The 21,591-nt window shown below is 42.1% G+C and overlaps 2 protein-coding genes across 3 annotated transcripts in view; one reads left to right on the forward strand and one right to left on the reverse strand.

Annotated features, from left to right (window-relative positions):
• The window catches only part of LOC124168937, a 92,986-nt gene extending 74,899 nt beyond the window's left edge, over positions 1-18,087 (forward strand). The window contains exons 3-5 of one of the 2 annotated variants that reach the window (XM_046547351.1): positions 1,780-1,960; positions 8,570-8,724; positions 17,647-18,087. In XM_046547351.1, coding sequence (XP_046403307.1) covers positions 8,674-8,724; positions 17,647-18,081 — 486 coding nt within the window. In that variant the 5' untranslated portion in view covers positions 1,780-1,960; positions 8,570-8,673 and the 3' untranslated portion in view covers positions 18,082-18,087. The remainder of the gene's footprint in view (positions 1-1,779; positions 1,961-8,569; positions 8,725-17,646) is intronic. The other variant, XM_046547350.1, reaches the window with a different exon arrangement.
• Positions 18,088-18,373: 286 nt separating this feature from the next.
• LOC124168654 (putative nuclease HARBI1) lies at positions 18,374-20,335 on the reverse strand (the record flags this gene model as incomplete). The annotated part of the gene is made up of 4 exons (XM_046546916.1): positions 20,274-20,335; positions 20,106-20,174; positions 19,086-19,372; positions 18,374-18,834 (listed from the first exon to the last, which is right to left on the reverse strand). Coding segments are annotated over exons 1-4 (879 nt in total), but the record flags the coding sequence as incomplete, so codon positions are not given.
• Between the last annotated feature and the right edge of the window lie 1,256 nt (positions 20,336-21,591).

The raw sequence follows: 21,591 nt of genomic DNA on the forward strand, positions 1-21,591 counted from the left end.
GGGCCATGATGGTAGTGTCGTCGGCGTATTGGTAAAGGTTGGTTTGAGGAAGGGTGGGAGTGTCGTTGACGTAGAGGTTAAACAAGGTCGGGGAAAGAATGGCGCCTTGCGGAACGCCGGAGGAAATGGGATGGAAGAAGGAATCAGAGGAATGGACTTTAACGTAGAAGGAACGGTCGCAGGTAAAGGATTGAATGAGTTTGCATAGGTAAGAGGGAATTTCTTGATTAATCAGCTTTTCAATCAGGCCCAGGGTCCAGACTCGATCAAAGGCGGCTTCCAAATCCAAGAAAACACAGTGGGAAATGTGTTTACAGTTGAATCCAGCGACGATATCTTCCACCAGACGAAGGATTTGGTGAGTGGTGGAGGTTTTCTCTCTGAATCCAGTCTGCTCTGGACGGATGATGTCATTCCAATGCAGGAACTTGCGGAGACGATGATGAATTACGGATTCGAAGAGTTTTGACAAAGTACTAAGTAGACTGATTGGTCGATAGGATTTTGGATCTGAGAGCGGTTTGTTTGGTTTTGGAATCATTATAATCTTAGCTAATTTCCATGCGGTTGGGAAATATGAGAGTGAGATTAAACTATTGAATAAACGGGTGAGAATTTTGATCATGTTGGGAGGTAACTGCGGTGTAGCTTTATTTCGCGCTGGATGCGATTACGAAGGGCGTTGTAAATTTGGCGATCTTCTTGAAGACGTGAATGCTGCCAGAGCTTGCGGGCGTGATTTCTTCTGCGGATTAAGTTGAGAATGGCTGTCGGGAGGGCTTCAGGAAGTGATTTCTCAGGGATTTCATACGCGGCATCATTTGCAGCATCTTGAATCATTATTGTAAGTTGTTCGATGAATTCGTCGGCGTCTTTGCGGTTTGCGATTGGACGAGAATGAAGAATGTGGCAATTGTCACCGACTAAACGCGAGAATTTATTATAATTAATTCCGCGTTTGCTGACTGGTTTTTGAGTAGGGAGGCAATTAATTGTGAATTGAATCGGAAGATGATCTGATAAGTGGTAATCGATGGTAGAGGAATGGCCGGTCGGAGGAACATTAAGGGAAAGGGCGATGTCCAGAATGTCATTGGATCCGTGATGGGCGAAGTGAGTTGGAGAATCAGGGGCAATTATCTCGAGATTGCGACGCCGTTGTGACGTAGATAGCATGTTGCCAGCTCTATTATTTGATTTGCAGCCCCAGCTGATATTCTTCGCGTTCAAATCGCCGGCGACGATGGCCCGGGCTTTCAAAAGAGAATTCAGCGCAACGAAGTCTTCTTTTCTGGCCGGTTTGGGCGGCCGGTAAACTGACCAGACATGGATGTCGCCTAGGGAGGTCCGGATCTTAGCGCCGACTGCTTCGACTATGGATTGATGTTTGAAAGGTAGCTGAGATGACGGGATAATTGATTTAATGAGAAGCAAAACACCGCCGCCTTTTGCATCGGCGCGATCTAACCTGTATTGAGTGAAGCCGGGGAGGTAGATTTTCTTTGACGGAGTTAGCCAGGTTTCTTGAATACATGCAACATCTATGAAGTGGAGTTGAAGAAGCTCTCGGAGTTCTTCTTGTTTATCATGAAGACCGCATACATTCCAGTGCAGAATCGTTAGTTTATTTGCTGGTCGATTAGCCATCGCTAAGCAGTGAAAGTCCAATTTGAATGACTTCATTAATAATTATTTCAGATTTTGGTTGAGATGATGGAACGAGAAGTTTCTTAATTAGTCCGGAAAGCCAAGTACTTATTTTCTGTTTCATTCCTGAAGTTAGGAAGGAGGAAATGAACGATGTCAGATTGAAATCAGATGCTGACGATTGCTGAGAATTGGCTGTGGTAGGAGCAACGGGAGCTGATGTTGGCGCTAACGGAGGATAATTACCCTCTTCAAGAGATGGCGGATTGATTGGTGGCCGGCGGCTATTGCGGAGTTTTTCAGCAAAAGACAGGTAGTGTGGACATTTCTTGTAATTTGCAGGATGCTCTCCAGAGCAATTTGCGCATTTTGCAGGCTCAGGCTTGAATAATTGACACTCTGTATGAGAGTGGTTTCCTCCACAACGAACACAGCGGGTTTGCATTCCGCATGATTTATAAGTATGGCCATGGCGCTGGCATTTCGTGCATTGCGGAGGGCCTGGCGATGGGCGGAAAGTTTCGATTTTTACGGCAAGACCACAAAGATGGGAAATATTTTTGTATTTTTCAATATTGGCTCCTGATGGCAATTTAATTTGGAACAATGGCAACAGTCTAACGGGAAGAGGAGGCAGTGGAGTCTCCGGACTCTCGCGCTGAAGGCGCTCGCGACGTTCACGCTCTGATTTTAGGGGCCTAGTAGTACGTAATTGAACGATATCATCAACTGGAAGATCTTTTTCAAGTAGGGAATCATTAATTTCATCAGTGGTGGTGGCTGAGAGCAAACCACGAATAACCAGGTAATTGCATTTGTCTTCCGCAAGTTGGTAGGAATAGTATTCCCATTTCTTTTCATTGAATAACTTAATAAGAGCACGGAAATCGTCCGATGATTGGCATTGGATTCTAATTTGCGACCCTGTAGAGTTAGAAATTGGTGGCCGAGAGGTGGCCGTAATAATGGCTCTGTTTTTAATGGACCAATTTGATTGGTCCTTCAAAAAGATCGGAGGAATTTTATATTTCCTTGGCGCCTGAGGGGCATTTGAGGTTTGATTGAAGCTGCGGTCCTGAAAAGGGCCGTTTTGAGTGGTAAGCTTTGGAGAACCATTCATTGCTGGGGGAATTATTGACGTTTGGTCGCTTTTCTTGGCCGGAAGGGCCTTAAGAGGGCCATTTTCGTGCTCATCGTCTAGAAGTAAATCTATTACTAGTTTCTAGAGGAGTAGGTGATAAAGGCGGAGAATTAAACACTCGTCTACGTTTTCTGTTATCTATAGAAAAGGAATCCTGTGAAGCAGGCTGATCAGATGGTTGAAGCATTGGAAGACCAAGAATTGCTCTGACATTAGGATCATTTAACTTTTCTACTGGCAGGCTAATTTGGATTAGAGAATCTGATTGCGGGACTACGGTAGGAGTAGGTAAAGGAGAAGGAATAATGCCCGGACTTACCGAGGCAGGAACAGGGTTGACAGGAACTGGGCTGATTTCTTTGGATGGTGGAGAGGGTGGGCTCGGAGGCGGAGATTCTGGTGAGGATGGCAGGTTGGAGTCAGGAGAGGAAGGAGGGCTGGCATCTTCTTCGGACCAAGGTCCGTTGGCCTCAGAATTATTGGATTCTTCGTCCATCGCGCCGTTCGGCGCGTTGCGTCTTGACGCTATTCTTTATTGGCAATTTGAATTGACGATGCACAAAGAAAAATATACTCGCGCGTGACGCACAGGTAAAATTCACGTAATTCGCGGCGACTGACAGAAAAATTCAGCGGCAGCAGCGTCCGTAACGTGAGAATCGTAAACCTACGTTCAAAGCTGTCCCATGTAACTCATTCGGGGCCGTCCCTTGCCGTTCTTCTCTTCCATCTGTCCTTGTACGGTTGATTTCATCAGGCCATCATGTGTCATAATGTGGCCAACTAAGTTGTCCATTCTTTTCCTTAAGGTCATGAGAAGAGTTCTCTTTTCTCCCTCTCTTCTTAGCACTTCGTCATTGCTTACTCGGGCGATCCATTTTATCCTCATCATTCTTCGGTTGCACCACATTTCGAATGCTTCCACTCTTGACTTCTCAGCTGCCGTCAACATCCAAGCCTCGCTCCCATGGAGAAACATGCTCCATGTGTAGTATCTGATGAATTGTTTCCTTACTTCTATGCTTGTACTCTCAGCTGTAAGAAGATTCTTCTTTTCGTAGAAAGCCCTCTTCGTCTGCGCTATTCTACTGTCTATTTCTTTATTACTCTGTCCATCGCTGTTAATTCGGCTTCTTAGGTAACAAAACTCTTTCACTCTTTAAGTTTTTTCTTTCGTAGGTGAATGTTTGTCTTACCCTCCCCTCTTTTGCTGCATACTAATATCTTAGTCTTCTTTTTGTTGATTTTCAGCTGTAATCTGGCCATTGTCCTCTCCATATTTGTCATATTTGTCTAAGTCTTCTTCAAATCATTCTCTGTCTCGGCTATGACTGCAATGTGGCCAGGAAAAACACATTATAGTAAATATTTCCTTTAAAAATTCCAATAAAATTTGGTTATGGTCAAGAATATCTGTATTTAATTACTTTGCTACGATGACAATGAGTACGTGTTCATTGAGGCCCATTGAATCGGGGGAATAATGGAGGCTCTTCATCGATCCGCATTGGAGAGAGGATCTTTCGGGTCAGCGCTTTTGTCAAGAGTTGATAGCCCCTATGTTTTAATCCACATTTAGCCACAATGTTGGTAATGAAGGGAATAAAGATTTGGAATGGAGGGGATTGGGTAGCCTACGCTGTGGGTAGAGTGCAAAAGCTTTTCTCGGGCTTCCCATCGGGTGACCACTTCCCCTGTTTTCTTATGATGCTAATGTTTCGAAAGACAACTTTTTTTATTATCTTCTGGGTGTGTCCTCATGGTTTTGTCATAAAAACACTCAGAGAAAGTACCTACTAAATTTTCGGTGGCGTATTACCACCTTACTCAGAGTTAGGTAGGAGACTGTAGGTAAAGGATAGCTGAGGGAAGGGAAAATAGTGGGGAGGTAGGGTTCAAAGAGGGGGGGGGGGAAAGAGTGTGCTGTGGCAATTAAGGGATTATCGGTTGATATTTAAGCCGGGAGGAAGAAATGTTTTGAATAGCCATATGTACGTTAATTCAATGGAATTAAGTTTGAGTGGGTGGTCTCTCAAACTTAATTCACAGTGAGGCCTACTCCCTTTCATTCTATCTGAAAATCCTATCCTTCCTCTCCCTCGTTTACCTAACATTCTATCCTCCAACACTGTTTTCAACATCCCCTCCCCGCTCGATACTAGCTCCATCTATGCCTTCTTCTCCTCTGTGTTCTATCTAGAAGATGCCTCTCCTCACCCACCATGTCCAGCACTTCGTTCCTCTTCCTTTCCGTCCGCTTCACCTTCTCCATTCTTCTCCAAACCCTCATCCCGAGCGCCTCCAGTCTCCTCTCGTACTCCTTCCAAAGCGTCCACGTTTGCGTACCGTAAAGCGCTGCTCTCCAGATTACAATTTTGACTAACCTTTTATGTAAACTGCTCTCGCAACGATGCCTTCTTAAGGCAGTATTACACGGTACACGGAATTGCGCAATCTGACGTAGTTGAGAAGGCGCAATCAAAATTGCGTCGTGTAAAGCGGTGAATTGCTAGAACACATGCGAGAATGCGTGGATGCGAGACGGCAAAATAGCCTGTTCTAATTTCGTTCATGCATTCGCGCAATTCCACGCCATTTTAGAAAGAAATGCAGCTCTACCCTGCGCAATTCCGTGCCCCGTGTGGCATGGCCTTTAAAAGCTAATACATCAAGCAAAAAGGTATCATCGTCATCATCGCTGATCTAATTTTAACCAATCCTTATGTTGGTTTGACGCAGCTCTTTAATCAATTCTCTTAACATATTCACACCTATGGATTTACTCTCTTTCACATTCTTCTTTACCTGTTCCATGTATTTTGCTAGAGGTCTTCTTTTTCAGATCTTACCATCTACTTGTTCTTCTACGGTTGTCTTATCAGGCCATCATGTCTCAAGATATCGCCTATGAGGATGTTCCGTGTTTTTATCAAGGTTTTCATCAGGCTTCTCTTCTCTCCTACTCTTCTCGTCTAAAATAGTATCAATTATGTTTCAAAAATTTTCATTAGAAAGTACGTTTTAAGTAATCTTTTTACGATACGATTACTTTTACTTTGTTTCTGCGTATCACCGGTACGAACTGTTAATCCAACGTGGAAGTCGAACCGGAGAGTTACTCACTCGTTCATAGTCGGCGGTTTATGGGCTACTGCCGAGTTTATGTTTTCATTTCCACCCTACAGTAAACTCGTTCATTCAGTGGGGAAAATGGCGAATTTTTCACCGCGAAATAGTCACTTTGCGGGTTTCAAAGAAAACATTCCACGCTTCCCTCGCTCTCCACATTGAACCAATCAATCTGTGGATTCCCCGGCAAAATGAATTTCGGATTGGTCCCGCGGGACGAATTAAAAAAAAATGACTGGCGAGATACGTTGTGGCTATTTGCGGCGGAAGAATAAACAAATGTCCGAGCGGGAAAATTATTCCGACCACGGATTACTTCCGGGTGAGTTTTGACCCAATATTGCTGATCTCTTCCCGAATTACTCGGCACAGTAAACAAGCTGGAGGGAAATTAGAGATAGTTTAACGCCTGAAAGCGTGCAATCAGTGCACAATCTGGAAATACTGCAAGTGGAAACCCTCCTGGTAACGGTAGATAAATCACGCGGAGTTATAAACTGTCTGTTAAAATTGTTGCATTTTGACTATTTAAACCTATTTTCTCGAAGAATGGTTCCTTCTATTTTTAAATGGCTTCCATGAAATCAAATTAATTGAAACTCATCGATCGAAATTTGTGCGGTAAATTGTTTGCCCGTCCTTTCCTGGGAGTAAATACATGAAAGAGAAATCAAATTGTGTACGCAGTAACCGAAAGCCAAGATCAACTTGAAACTCCAACTTCAGTATTATTGATGGAAATGGAAAAATTTGGCGAATGAAATAGTTATATAGTAGATTTTATTGAAACCCTAATTCCTCTTCTTTTAAGTATTAAATGAAATGGCAATTAATTTTCCAAACGAAAAGTAGTATCAATAAAAACGAACTATCTTCGTAGTCAGCCAATCAGACTATCGCGTGGCCTCGGATTTTGCCAATTTAATCAATCGATCGCATCTGCGTAAAATTATTTTTGTTCGTACTTACTCTAACGTACCGGAGGAAAAGAAAAATAAAACATTTCCTCTATTACTTGGCCTGTCATTGACTAATACCTAAGGTTGTATTTTCCTGTGCCAAATCTGGTATATATTCGTATTTTATTGGTAACTCTAACGTACAACCTACTTAATGATATTGTCAATGAGGTCATAATTTTGTGTATACACTACTGGAGTTTACGATAGTTTTAGCGAGAAAATACCCGGATTTCACGGTGTTCTGAAGTAGTTACTAAACAAAATAAAAAACTTTTCTTATTTCTCTTAAATTAGTAATTCTATAATCAGCCGAGTTCAGCATTGATTTAATCACGTACGTTATTGATACCATCTTAGTCTTTATCTCTCAACCGTGCTTATTGTGTTACTGTCCATGATTTCAGTATGTGATTTTACCTCATCTTTATCCACTATTATTTATGTAGATATACTTATGAGAGTGTTTACGAAGAATAATTTTTGAAACAATTACACGAATGGTCTCTTATTTTTGGTGGGAAGAGGCGCTGGATTTTAGAGCGGACAGTACAGTTTGTTCTTACGTATACGTATTTATACAATCTTTATTTCTAATACAGTTTGCTCTTGATTTCTGGAAAGTTGACTTATTAGCGGTTAATTTACATTTATTAGGCGCAGCTTGGCTTCCGGGTGGTCTTCCGCATCGATTCATCTTCCTGCGACAGTTTCGCAGGCGTTGCAGTAGGCGTCTTAAGGCTTGAAGTTGTTCTTGCATACTTATACGATTCTCTAGTTCTAATACAACTTGCTCTTGATTTCTGAAAATTTGACTTATCACCGGTTGAATTAATAGGGTGGTTTCCTATTATTTTTTTATTGCCGAAATCGAAAGATTACTACTCCTAGAGTACGTATTTCACGCTTTTACATTTTTAAACGACGATATCTATTTTTCGCGATTAAATGAGAAGTGAAAAATTTCAAGCGCGCGATAACGCGACGCGTAGGTATGAATGCCGGGAAATCTCTCCGTGAGACTTATTTCTGGTTCCCGCTGCCCCCTGTGAGGTGACCTTGGGGCGAGGGTATGTGCCTCACTTAGATGCAGACTGCTAGCAAGTAGCAGAGTACCCTGCTAACAGGTAGCGCTTGGCTTAAAAAAGGATTATTTATACCTTATCAAACGAAGAAAACTTTCCGACCTTAGCCAGTTTTAATAAGTGGTTATTAAAACATGTTTCCCTGAGCTCTGCGCCTCATGCATGCATTGGTAACCTCAGACGATGTATAACTCCTATCTTCTCCTATAGAAACTAGGTCCCTGTGACGTCACGTGGAGTGGCATCGCATGGGCGCCAATCTGGCCTTTTTCAAATGAGGATAAATAAATGAGGATATAATACATTCGTCTAATGTATTTCTAAAACCAAATAATTTGTATATTTTGAATACACTAATGGTGGGTAACGAATCGCAATCAATGCCTTTCGTTTCCTTTGATGAAGGAAACTACCTTATTAATTGTGGCCTATTGCTCGTGGCTAAAATCTGGAATCTAGTATGAAGCATGCTTCAAGCCTGAAAAGGCCTGGTGCAACACCGGCGAAATTGTCGCAGGAAGATGAATTGACGCGGAGGAAGCCAAGCTGAAGCTACTGAACCACTCCGCGGAAGCCTCCATTTACATTTATGTTAATTTTATTTTCAGATTAATGAAGCATTCATCGCAAATCTCCAGTGATATGAATTTTCCAAAAAAGTGCACGGGGTCATCGTGACTGTTTACGTATAGTGGAAAGACATAAGTGCATCATGGAGAAGGAAATAACGCGGAATCCAGGCAGATGGGTGAAGGTGGCAAAGGTAGGGCTCGTCCAACGGCATACCCAGTCTTTGTTTACATTTTTTTAATGATGAGTTTTAGATCATGCGACAATAGTCAGCTCTATTTTTAATAGAGGTGAGATCTCGCAAAGCCCTCACTTTAAATTTCATTAAGAAAATTCACTAACTCATTCTTAACTGAGTGGTATTCCATTCTAAGGTTTCTTGGTTAGTTAACTGTTGCTTATACTACTACTACTTTACATAAAGCGAAAAGGTTGACTAGCCTGCAGTCTAGGATATAGGGAAAGACTGCCGGGAAATTTTTATTCGGCTTGATAATGTAGTTTTAAGTAAGAAAAATAGAACATCTTCCCTACCAGTATTGCAAATTCCTGGTTGTGCTCTACCTTCGCCTATACAATGCACATTCGGATTGAAAAACTGGTTGAGTGATTGCGTAAACATCCTATCTCAGGGTCCAAGTCAGCTGCATTTGTCGATATGCTACCCTGTACTTAAAATCCTTATCTCAAGGTCCAAGTCGCGTAATCTTGGCAACATAATTCTCTGAGCTGTTGTGCCCTTGGGGTTCAAATCTGGTACCCTTGGCAACAAAATTCCATGTACCCTATACCCCGCTCCTCATCGTCACTCCCACATGGAATGCTCGTAACCCGAATCGCGTTCATCATACCCACATCACCCTTGTGCCCCATGTACCCCTCCCTGCCTGAAATGAAATATCCCACCCCCTTCCCTCCGCCCACCTCAATGTCCTGTCCTCCCACTTTTCTCCCTCCATCCTGCCTTTTTATTTTATTTTCGGGCCCACAGCTAGACGGATTGATCGGCATGGCTGGCGAGGTTACGTAAAATCATGTAGCATGTGGTGGGGGTGGGTTTGGTTTGGTGGGTGTCGGAAGGGGTTGATCGTGATGGACGGGGCACGCGGAGAGTATCAGGTAGAGTTGGCTCAACAGATTCAGCCTTCAATAGGGTGGTTTCCTATTATTTTTTTGTTGCCTAAATCGAAATATTATTACTCCTGGAGTGCGAATTTCACGCTCTTAGACTTTCGAATGACGATATCTATTTTTCGCGATTAAACGAAAAGTGAAAAATTTCTAGCGCGCGAAAACGCGACGGTTAAGTAGGAATGATGGGAAAAGTCCGTGTGACGTATTTCTGGTTCCAGCTGTCGGCGTGTGAGGTGACCTTGGGGCGAGGCTTGAGCGCTGATACGACGCAGGCTGCTAGCAGGTAGCAGAGTACCCTAATAGCAGATAGCGCGTGGCTTAAATAAGGATTATTATTCCCCTGTCAAACGAAGGAAACTTTCCGAACTTAGATATTTTTAATGTGTGATTATGAAGAGATGTTTCCCTGAGCTCTGCGCCTCATGCATGCATTAGTAATCTCAGACAATGTAAAACTCCTGTCTACTCGAACAGAAACTAGGTCCCTGTGACGTCACGTGGAGTGGAATCGCACGGGCGCCAATCTGGCCTTTTTCAAATGAGGTTAAAATTGACCGTTGCCATTCGTCTAAACTGGGATTTCTAAAACCAAATAATTTGTATATTATCAATACACTACTGGTGGGTAAGGAATCGCAATCAATGCCTTTCGTTTTATTTGATGAAGGAAACTACCCTATTGGTGGAAGTTAGACTTATTTAAACAAATAAAAGATCGTGGAATCGCATGGGCGCCAATCTGGCCTTTTTCAAATGCGGTTAAAATTGACCATTGCCATTCGCCTAAACTGGGAATTATAAAACCAAATAATTTGTATATTATGTATACACCAATGTTGGGTAATGAATCGCAATTATTGCCTTTCATTTTCTTTGATGAAAGGAAACTACCCTATTATAATCGTACATTTTCGTCCAATTTTAATTATTTAATGCCCTTAAAAATCCCGAATATATAGTATTTTTTCTATGGTATGAGGTCATAGCAAATGGTTCTGCAATAAAAGCATAATCACACATTTTCCCTTTTTTCTAAACACAAGGCCCAAAAATTCATTTTCCTAAAATAACAAATCACTATCATTTTTACAATTGTAAAACGCAAAATATATGTAGCATGAGCTTTTAAACAATTATTTGGCCGTAAAAAGCGACGCAGCACCGTACTTGATTTTTAAATCAGCGTTATATACGAGCATTATATGCGATAAAATAGGGAGGCAAAAAGTGATAGAGGTGGATGAATTCTGTTATTTGGGAAGCAAGATAACTAGTGACGGGAGAAGCAAGAAAGAAATTATCAGCGGAATAGCCCAGGCGAAGAGAGCATTCCACGAAAAGAGAGACCTGCTTACAGCGGGAAACTTAAATATGGAAGTAAAGAAACAATTTATAAGGACCTACATCTGGAGTATGCTCCTATACGGAAGTGAGGCATGGACAATGACCGCAGCGGAGAAAGCAAGGATAGAGGCCTTTGAAATGTGGTTCTACAGAAGAATGATGAAAATCAAATGGATCGACCGAGTTAGTAACGAGGAAGTCCTAAGAAGGGTAGGAGAGAAGAGAAGCCTCATGAAAACCTTAATAAGAAGACGGAACAACCTTATAGGCCACATCTTGAGACATGATGGCCTGATGAAGACAATCGTCGAAGGACAAGTGGAAGGCAAGAATGGAAAAGGAAGACCCCGAACAAAATATATGGAACAAGTAAAGAGAGATGTGAAAGAGAAGAAATACGCAGGATTGAAAAGATTAGCTGATAGGAGAATTGAGTTGAGAGCTGCGTCAAACCAATCCTAGGATTGTGGACCAATGATGATGATATGCGAAAATAAACTGGGGATTTCATGTCAGTATTTGATTGGCCATCCTGACCTTCCGAATAAGTTCAACAGATTCAGGCTTCAATTGGTGGAAGTTAGACATATTTAAATAAATAAAAGATCGTAGCACTTTTCCACAAGAATTTTTAATGCGTACAACGCGTTTCGGCTCACTGAGCCATCATCTGGTACAAGACTCTGTTCAAGGTACAAGTACTCTAGTACTAGTCTGGTTCTTGTACCAGATGATGGCTCAGTGAGCCGAAACGCATTGTACGCATTAAAAATTCTTGTGGGAAAGTGCTACGATCTTTTATTTATTGAAACACCCTGACCTTATTAATTTCTGCTCCTCGGTTACGTGGTTGTAATCCGATCCACTCTTCGAAACGGCAAACTAGCGTTTAACATGATACAGTTGTGAACGAAATTCTGAGTTGGTCTCAATTTTCCGTACTTGGTATAGTGTCAGGTAAAACGGACTTTTGGGATCTCTTTTTCCACCCTCTCCCCCTGCCTTCTTCCCTTGCATGGTTCTACTAACTAAAAGAGCATCTCCGTGCAATGCAGAAAGCATCGTCCTTTGTCTCTCTCGAGTTCCAGTATCACTCTGGGCGATGTCTTCTTCAATTTTTTTTTTACATCCGAGCAGCAGCCGCCGCCGCTTGATTTACACGAGCAGACAAAAGACTGCGAAGCTGCGACCGACTGGAAGACACGAAGGAAGGGTGTGTTTTGACGGCGCTGGGACGCTGGTTAAATCGAACGCCCCGCGGCGGGAGTCGCTCGAAACAATGAGGTCTTCCAGACGACAGGCAGACGGCCTAGAGTGGGAGGAAGGAGAGGGTGTCTTTGATGTGGCAAGGCCACGGGGATCTAGCCTCTTCGCTGAAGGCGCGCGGGGTAGTGGATTTGGAGCGAGCAAGCGAGCATTGGGTATGGTACTTACAAATAGGTATTTGCTACTCATGCGGTATTTAAAAATGATTATTAGCCGCTCCACAGGATATTTTATCAAGGATAATAAAGAATACATATGAGGGGGTGAGAACACAAGTGATTTTGTTTCCTAAACAGAGTTGAGTACAGAAATTAGGTAAAGAAAACAAACGAGATCAACTTGATAATTAGAAGTGCATTTGATTTTGCACTCGATGTCCACAAAGAACCGAGACTCACTCGTAATCGTTGGCTGCCAAGTTTTTTTTATATTTCTTTCATCAAGTTCCGTACCAAACTCTATTTATAAATATAAATCACTTGTACATCTTAACTTCTCACTCCTCAATTCTAACTTACGTCGCCACAGGCGAATATTAGAACTTAAGTAGAGACTATGTAGAAACAGAGTCAGGAACACATACTCATGGAGATGATACAGCGTTGGCGTGGAGATAGAATGATGGCCAGAAAATTTTCACCTCGACCGGGAATCGAACCACTGACTTTCTGCATTCCGGGCGAGCCTCATATATTACCAAACTACCAAAGTTACCATTGTTTTCGTCGGGAGTTTATGCGACCAATTTCCTCCAGATGTAGCCCAATGTGTTGGCCAATAGATGGTTTTCTGGTATGGTGGAATTTTCAATTCCTTCCCACTCTCGAATCAAATCCGTTCGGGTTACTCTCGGAGGACATTTTGAAAATGATTAATGTTTATAAAAAAGGCTATAATAGAATCTACCAGCCGTTTTTAGAAGTTGCGCTGCGCTTGTGGCGTTTGAAACAGGATAGATCTTTGAAACCGATGGACACTGTTGTAATCACCCGTTATTTTCAACCTCCTTTGCTCTTTCTAAAGATGAGAATGAAGTTGCCTCTTGCTATAGGATGAGGAGGTATTGCTGATGGAGGGTGTTTCCAATAATTTTAATCAGGTCGACTGTCGCTTTCGGCGTGTTGTGGAAGGCCGGGTGGGGTGCCTAGAAGAAATGGTATTGCAGTGGAGACAGAAGAAAATAGTTAATCTGCCTAGAGCATCTTGCATTCATCTAGTCGTTTTTAGCTGTATATGAATATATATACCCTCGCCCCAGAAAATATGCTTTCTGGAATTGGAAAAATGCAATTCAAAAAATGCAAATAGGAAAAATCCTCCAAAAATGCCATTTGATTATACATGAATTTGTTTATGTAAGTATGAATAATTACATGTGAAAATGAAATATTTTTACCGGGAAGTAAAGCGTGCTATATGTTGAATTTATAATATCTGTCCTCTTGCCAAAAACTAATAGGTACTGCGTCTAAAGAAAAATTGTGGTCCATGGGCTCCTTTGGTCTTGATATTTTCTTTGGAATGGGAATTGATCCAAAAACTTCGAAGTCATCGACCTCTGATCCCTAAATCTAGCCTCTAGATGCCTCTAATATAATTTTATCCTGATGACTTATATCAGAACTGATATCTGCTCTTTGTGTAATTTTCAATTGAATGTTTCAATACCCTTATTTACCCTGTTTGTAATGGACTTATGTGATCGTTATTCCTGCGATATATGTAATGTTTTTATTTATAAATCTATAACGAAATTCAGTTCTTGTATCCAAATTATAGCCAGTTTTTTCGTGGTAGCAGTCTATTTTTGATCTTGAACTCTTTCATCATAATAAAGTGTATTCCATACCTGGAAGAAGTTCTTCATATTTCTCAGTATGCTACATATTTTTATGTCTAGAATATTCTTTTATGATTGCGACTTCCCGTGTTGTTTTTAAATTTCTTTCCTGTTCTTTATCGTTCGATGAGTGATGTGGGAGGATACCTGCCGGTCACGTGGTCGCATGGCTGGCGTATGTGATTATCATGGGCGCTTGTCATCGGTCCCACTGTGTACTATCAACAAATCCCAAAGCCGGCGCGCAGGAAAACCCTCATGCCCTTTTTAACCCTGCGTAAGAACACCTGTGCGGATGAATGATGTGGCCGAATATCTGCAGATCACGTGGTCGTAACTACTATCTCTGGGGTTGCGCGGGATATTTCCGTGTGCTGCTCGGCGCGGTTTCAAACCAGCCATTCCGCGAATTCGGGACACGTTCGTCGAAGGGAAACGAACTCCGGATGACGAAGTAGCGCCCAGGTGGAAAGAACTTCCTTCATTAGGCTTTTGCGTTTTATCGACAGTCGGTAAAATAAAATGACATTCACTAGGTTTATTTTCGGTCAGTCAAAGGCGCGGTTGCACGTGCATCGTTGGAAGAGGAAGCTTTTGCTGAGCGACAGGCACGAACTTGATGGATTGGTCCTCGTTTGGTGGGCTTTGTTCCCGGGAAATATGTGGCATTGTTTTGCTTTTTGTCGTGCCTCTCTAGGTTTTTGTGAAAGAAAGGACAGCCAGTTGATGGACTATCCGTTAACGTACTTGCATTGAAGTCGGAAAGAATGGCGTGCATGTAGATAAAGAGAGTGAAGTGGCGGAAGCATATAAATGTAGGTTCACAAGAATTATTCTTCATTACTAAATCGGATATGTTTTTCATCTACATTTACACAAAACCTTGCGAGCCACTTCTAGGGTGATTGGCAGGTGGTGAGACAATCACCAGGCTGCTGCATGCAAGAGGATTCCCATATCCGTACCACACGGCCATAAAAATGTTTCGCGTATTTACGATTTATACTTCCACATTCATGAAAAGGCGCAACTTGCCAACTTGCTAACTTTCATATTTGCCTCTCCAAACTCACACTGGTCATAACATGAGGCCAATGATTATTTAACTGTCATCGCGCAATCTAGGAAGAAATGCTTTAGCCATTTTTTTCATCCCTTTTCCTTAAACTTATCAGACAAATAGCTGAAAAATAATCAATTTGACGCGGTCTCTAATATTTACGAGAAATAATATGCATGGTTCTATATTCAGATTAGTTAGCAGTTGCAAAAGGTAAATACGAAACCTCTATGTTTCTGTAACTTCGAGTTCAATATTGAAATAATACAACATGAAGTCCTGCTAGTTGTGTTTCATCAGGAACCCTTTTCTGGAAAATGACAAACAACTCATTCACAGCCCTGAGGACGATGACCGAGTCGGACATCGAAACGTTGGCAGATATGGAGTTCCTGACCCGGTGGCGATCCCGAGAACTCTTCACCAACTCCCGCGAAAGCTAATAACTTCGCGAAGTAGACGAGTTTTAACCTGGAAGAGCCTATGATCTCTGAATTTTTCTCGGGTTTTCTTCTGCGTCGGTAGGTTTGTGGACAACAGTTTTGCTGGCCATCCTGCCAGTGCCTTCAGGTCGAAAGTGTCGGTGTGTCGTTTCTGCCTCGCTTACATATCGTCGACTGGCTGGGTGCTACTCTCTGATTGGCTATCTCTTGGATGCGTCTTTTCGTGGCGCTGTTAGAAAATATCCGTCCTCTCCGTTCAAATTCAACGGCTTTTTTTTTTAATTCCTATGGATTCCCTGATTTGTCTCCTTTAAGACAATCATCCAAGGAACATCTCCAATCAGAGAGCAGCACCCAGTCAGCCCACGGAATGTGAACGAGGCGCCGTCACCTACGACCTTAAGATGCTGGCAGGATAGCAGCGAAACTATTGTCCAAAAACCAACAGAAGCGGAAGAAAACCGGAGAAAATTGCGGAGATGAAACCATCGCCATGGAAGAGTCTACTTTCAAAATATTGGCAGTCATCGGCGAATGGGTAAGGGATGATGTTTACGATTTTAGTTGTCCACTACAAAATTTTACCTGTCTTCAATGAATGTAGATACCCACAGTTTAGGTTAATAGATACGCCAACGTCCCTTCCTGACACAGAGGAGGGTTCAAGAGACACAGTAAGGAAGGTTCGGCTAAATTGAGTAACACTCTCTGATGACGAATTCCAGGGGACCATCGTTCTATTTTGTTAAAGCGGGATTTCGTTATATCGATTATTATGGATTTTGCTCTATGCACCACAGGCGACGGCTTGCCGGCTAATATTCCGTAAATGGTCTTAAATTGAGGAACGCCCGTAACAATAATTCCCCAAGAGACCAAAGAATAGTTCGTAATTGCGGGTGTTTCGTAACATCCGTTCACGTTACATGTGGGGAAATTAACATTGGCGATTGTAGGAATGTCCAAGGGACCGGGAACTCACCTCGTTATTGGATTTCGTTACATGCGTGATCGTTGTAACCGAGTTTTACTGCAAATGCTCCATTCTCCACTGCGCAAAAAACCCAATTTAGGCGAACTAAAGTTTGAATTGGGGTTTATAAAATATTAAGTTGGGTAATGTGGTGTTTATACAGTATGACGGTGTATTATACATGTTGGTAAATGTGTGCCTATGTGTAGAAATGAGTGTCTAAATCGCGGTCATTTCATTACAGTATTCTCAAGTCCGTCGTTATAATTGTTGTCGCTCCGCGCGCCTTAAATGGAGATTTCAAAATCGCAACTCTTGGCGCTAACAGTCATCGATTGACACTTTTCTAGAGGAAATACACGGAAGTAATTCGTAGCTGACTGAATAAATCATATAAACCAAGCATTTAACGTTTGCGGGGCAATTGTCAACTAAAAAAGACCACTTCCACTAAGGTTAATGGCGAAAATCACACTGAACGAGGTACAAGTACCTAGTAGTAGCGCCACCGAATAAAGTGGGGGCGAAACGGCTATAGATAACGCGTAACCACCATGTTCTTGGGCCTCCTAGAATCCCCTTGGTCTTAAACCTGAATCACACGATCATTTTTTCCGTACCGATATTTTGTACAGATTATATCGATACCATGGCTCTATTTCATTATTTGTATCGTTATAATTCCATATGATCATTGCTTTGTTTCTTAGGTTGGTTAATGAATATAGAAATGGTTCCTTTGATAGGCTGATAAAGTACCACATATCAGAGCACACCAGTCAAACATTGATGAGCAATGTGAGATCGATCCAAATATTTTGTAAGTGTATGTAACCAGTGAGTCAGTGAAAAAAGTACTGAAATCACAATTGTCAGACATGAGATATTGTTGTTGTGCACTCTGATCCAGGAACAGAGTATCACAGTATAAACATGAGAAACTATTCACTAGCCACAGGTGTGAGCAATGACTTACATGAATGCCTATGGTTTGCTAAACTAAAGATCAGACATGTTATGCTATTCATTATCAATGAAATATTTTGACCTTACAGGCAACACCAGAGCAGGATTGGGGCAATTACACCTCTCTGATGCTGAAAAGCCGCATTAATCCTGTGCTCAGGCCTAGTGCCTCTGCAGATGAAGCAGAGCAGATGCCCAGCATTGCTGCAGAGTCTGTACCACAAAGAAGTGCCTCTGGAGAGAAGCCATCCACTTCACAAACTCCTTCTTGGTCACGAAGAAGGAGGTCACATATTGAGAAGGATGGTCTCACAAGCGTGCACAAGAGGAAGGCAGAGGCATTGACTGTCACAACCACCCTCTCAAAGGAGGAGCATCAGTGGCAGCATGAGTTGCACCTCATAAAAGTGGAGCAGGAGAAGGTGAAGTTGGAGTTGGAGAAAATTAAATTGGAGAGAGAGATTGAGCAGCTCAAGCAGGATAAGATCCGAACAGATTTATTGAGAAAAGAATTAAATAAATAATGGAAGAAATTGATGTGTTTCATTTACCACATTGGTTGAAAACCTTGGTCCTTTTTCTATCCTCCAGATTATTGGATAAGGCTGAAATAACAAAAAATATCTATTAGATAAATGCAGTAAGTAGTTAATTTGTTATCAATTGTATCTTATAAACAAACATTTACCTCTGGAAATATTCATCAATAAGGGTCCTTCGCACTCTGCCCTGATTTTGTGCTCCTGCCTGAACTTGATGTCCATTCGCCTCCCCCTCTGCCAAGAGATCTTCCCATGGGGCCCTTAATTGCAATCTAGGATCATCCATGGGCATTTCATCTCCGGCCCTCCGAAGGATGTTGTGTAACACTGCTGTGGCTACTATTATGGTAAATGTATTTTCCAGCTTCACATTCATGCCAACAGCTAATATGGGAAATCTTCTCTTCCAGCATCCAAACAATCTCTCCACAACATTCCTTGATCTTATCTGTGATTCGTTGAAAAGATTTTCCTGAGGCGTCCTTGTAACGTTTAGGGGAGGCATGAGGTATGTCCTGCATGCATATCCTGCATCCACAAGTAACACTGAGTCACCATATGCTCCCTGCTCAAATAATGCTCTCTGGTTGCAGTTGTTAAATATGCTGCTGTCATGAGTGCTGCCTGGCCATCTTGCCACAATATCCGTAAATTCCATCTTGGCACTGCAGATGGCCTGGACATTTAGGGAAAAGTATCCTTTCCTATTCCGAAAGCGTTCGGCTTCATCTCCACCTTCAAGAAAAGATAAGCACAATGTGACCATTTTCCCACTCCTTGGTATCACAGTACCATACTCACATGTTTAGATAAAAGAAAAAGCTCTGCTTACAGGAAGTTACTATAAAACTGTGCAATATTTCATTTTTATACAGAGATATGAATATAATGGTAATGTGAACTATTTAAAAAAATATCAACTCATGCATTCTTATCATACTGTGAAACTTCAGGACCCTGAATACAATGGCATAGAATGGACGTACCTGGAGATCTTATTCTCACATGTGTGCAATCCATTGCCCCGATGGCCTTTGGAAACCTGGAAATGCCATAAAATGCCATTTGAGCATCCAGGATTGCCTGTGGGCTGTTTGGCATTCTAATATATGCTGGACGTAAGGCAGCAATGGCACAACTAACCCTGTGGATGATTCTATGGGCAGTTGACTTGCTCACTCCTGAAAAGTCTGCCAAACTTAGCTGATCACCACCAGTGGCATAAAACCTTAATGTGAGCAGCAACTGACTCATTGGTGATACAGCTTCGTTTCTGGAATGTAATTATTGGGAACTGTGAAGTATTCTGTATTACCAGTAGCTTGAATAATAAGACAAAAATACATCATATAGATGAGAGTAATCATGGCTAGTTACATCATTTGCAAGGAGGTACCTATAATTTACTCAGGCTCCATTCAAATTTAGACTTGTGAGACTATGGTCATGGCTTTCAGATGAGCATACATAATCCGTTTTTTCAGGATTGAGATTAAGATAAATGGGGAATAATTAGAATTTCGACAGCCCTACAATTATTTATAATAAGCATCATAGATAAATCGCTGCGGTATTACAATAAAAACAATAGGAATACGCATAAAAGCTTTACAAACTTCCCAGACATTGCTTAGTTCATCTCATAACTCATCGGTTATTACTTGTGTGAACGTAAATTTGTCTGTAGTGAAGACCGTCCGTTTTTACATGCGTGAGTTTCGGTTCAAGGTGTTATTCTAATAACGAAATACTGCTAGAAGAGCGAAATTAATCACGAAAACCTCTTTATAAATGATTTTAAAGACACTGGATTGAACATTAAGGATATCCACGCATGTAAACAATCACTTCTTCGTCAACAAATGAGTTACGGCAACCAACGTATACATTTCATATGGTCATATAAATAGCCAATATAATGATATAACTATAGCAAATGTCTGTCATAAATTACATCTTTTGATAACAGAAGTTAATTCTATCATAATATCAGGAAAGGGCCTTACCTGTCCGTGAAAAACTCCAACTCCTGTTCGATGAGAGCAAGAATAGCCATTGCAGATTCTTTCGTCAACCTAAAATGAATGACGAAATCAACATCATCATAGGTGTCAAAATAATCTGCGCGTTCCTTTATCCATCTTGGACGTCGCCTTGGATAATAATATTCGTACTCTTCCTCGCTATCACTCGAATCTTCCAAGAGCTGATGAAGTCGCCTGCGCATCAACGCCATGACACACTAGTTAACTCGGATAATAGCCTTTACGCGGAGGGATATCGTCAGTAAAAGTATTAACCGAGATAACTCTCCAAAACCAAGTTAATGTTGCTGGTGAAACGCGATTGTTGTATTATCTCGGTTTTTCAAGAAAATTATCCGAGATAAGTAGATTATCCGGGTTGGTGAAACTGGCCCTGAGTGATGTAAATTTAAATGCAAAGCTGGGGATGAAGGATGCATCTCCAGTAACGTTGTTTTTCTCACATCATTACAGAGTGAGTGTTACTCTCGCAAAAGAGTAGGATTAAGTCAGCCCCGGAAAACTGAAGCATTAGCTTCAGCAACTAGCTACTGGTTATTTGCGGAATACAGACGCACGGATTAGTGGACCATATTCGACCCTTCTTTGCGGTCATAAAATGTGCGGAATACGAATGCGACCGTGTGCCTGACAGGGTTATAAGTTGCGCAGTTGAGATGAGCGGAGTTACGTAAATGCGTAGCCGGGGGGTATGCAGGATTCGTCCGGCCAGAACAAAGGGTGCGATGCATCGCTTTGGCCAAGGGCCTCGGACATCAGGAGCGGCCGCCACTGCCCCGTGAAACCACCGGCGCTTCGGAATGAGGACACCGGGAGAATCCTTGCCGCTCGGCTGAGTAAAAAGGCACCGGGAATCTAGGAAGGAATTACAAAAATCGCGTTGTGCCCTGTGTACCGTGCGTCCTCGCTACGCCAATAACCCACCGCGAAGGCTTGGGTCCGACCGGACGAAAAAGAAGAACCTGCCCCGGAAGCATTTAGGGCGGCACTCTCGTTTCGGAGTCCATAGACTCTGGTGGTTAGTTCCGAGTTGCCCGTGCGGTCATGTCACTCTTTGACTTTTTTATTTGTCTGTTCTTGGAATGGTCGGTCAAGCATTCCACTCGCACTTATTATGCCCAACTTGAAAAAAAATTTATCTTTTTCATATCCTATTGCCACCTTCCGTTTCTATGCGCTACGAGAATCTGTGAAAAACGTTTTGAACGATGCATACCACGTTTAATTTTTTAAATTTATTCCCATACCAGCGAAAACGGCACACATTTACTTTTTACATCGTTTCTTTTTCAATAAGTGAACTGTACCACGTTCAGGAACAGCCATACCCTGGATAGGGGCAATCTACACAGGTCAAACTCGAGCCCGCGACATGGTAATTGACAGGCGAGGATTCACGCCGCCACCGAAACAGGCAGGGAATTGAAATAAAAAATTGCAAGGAACT

This window comes from Ischnura elegans, chromosome 12 (assembly GCF_921293095.1).
Source record: "Ischnura elegans chromosome 12, ioIscEleg1.1, whole genome shotgun sequence".
NCBI lineage: Eukaryota > Metazoa > Arthropoda > Insecta > Odonata > Coenagrionidae > Ischnura > Ischnura elegans.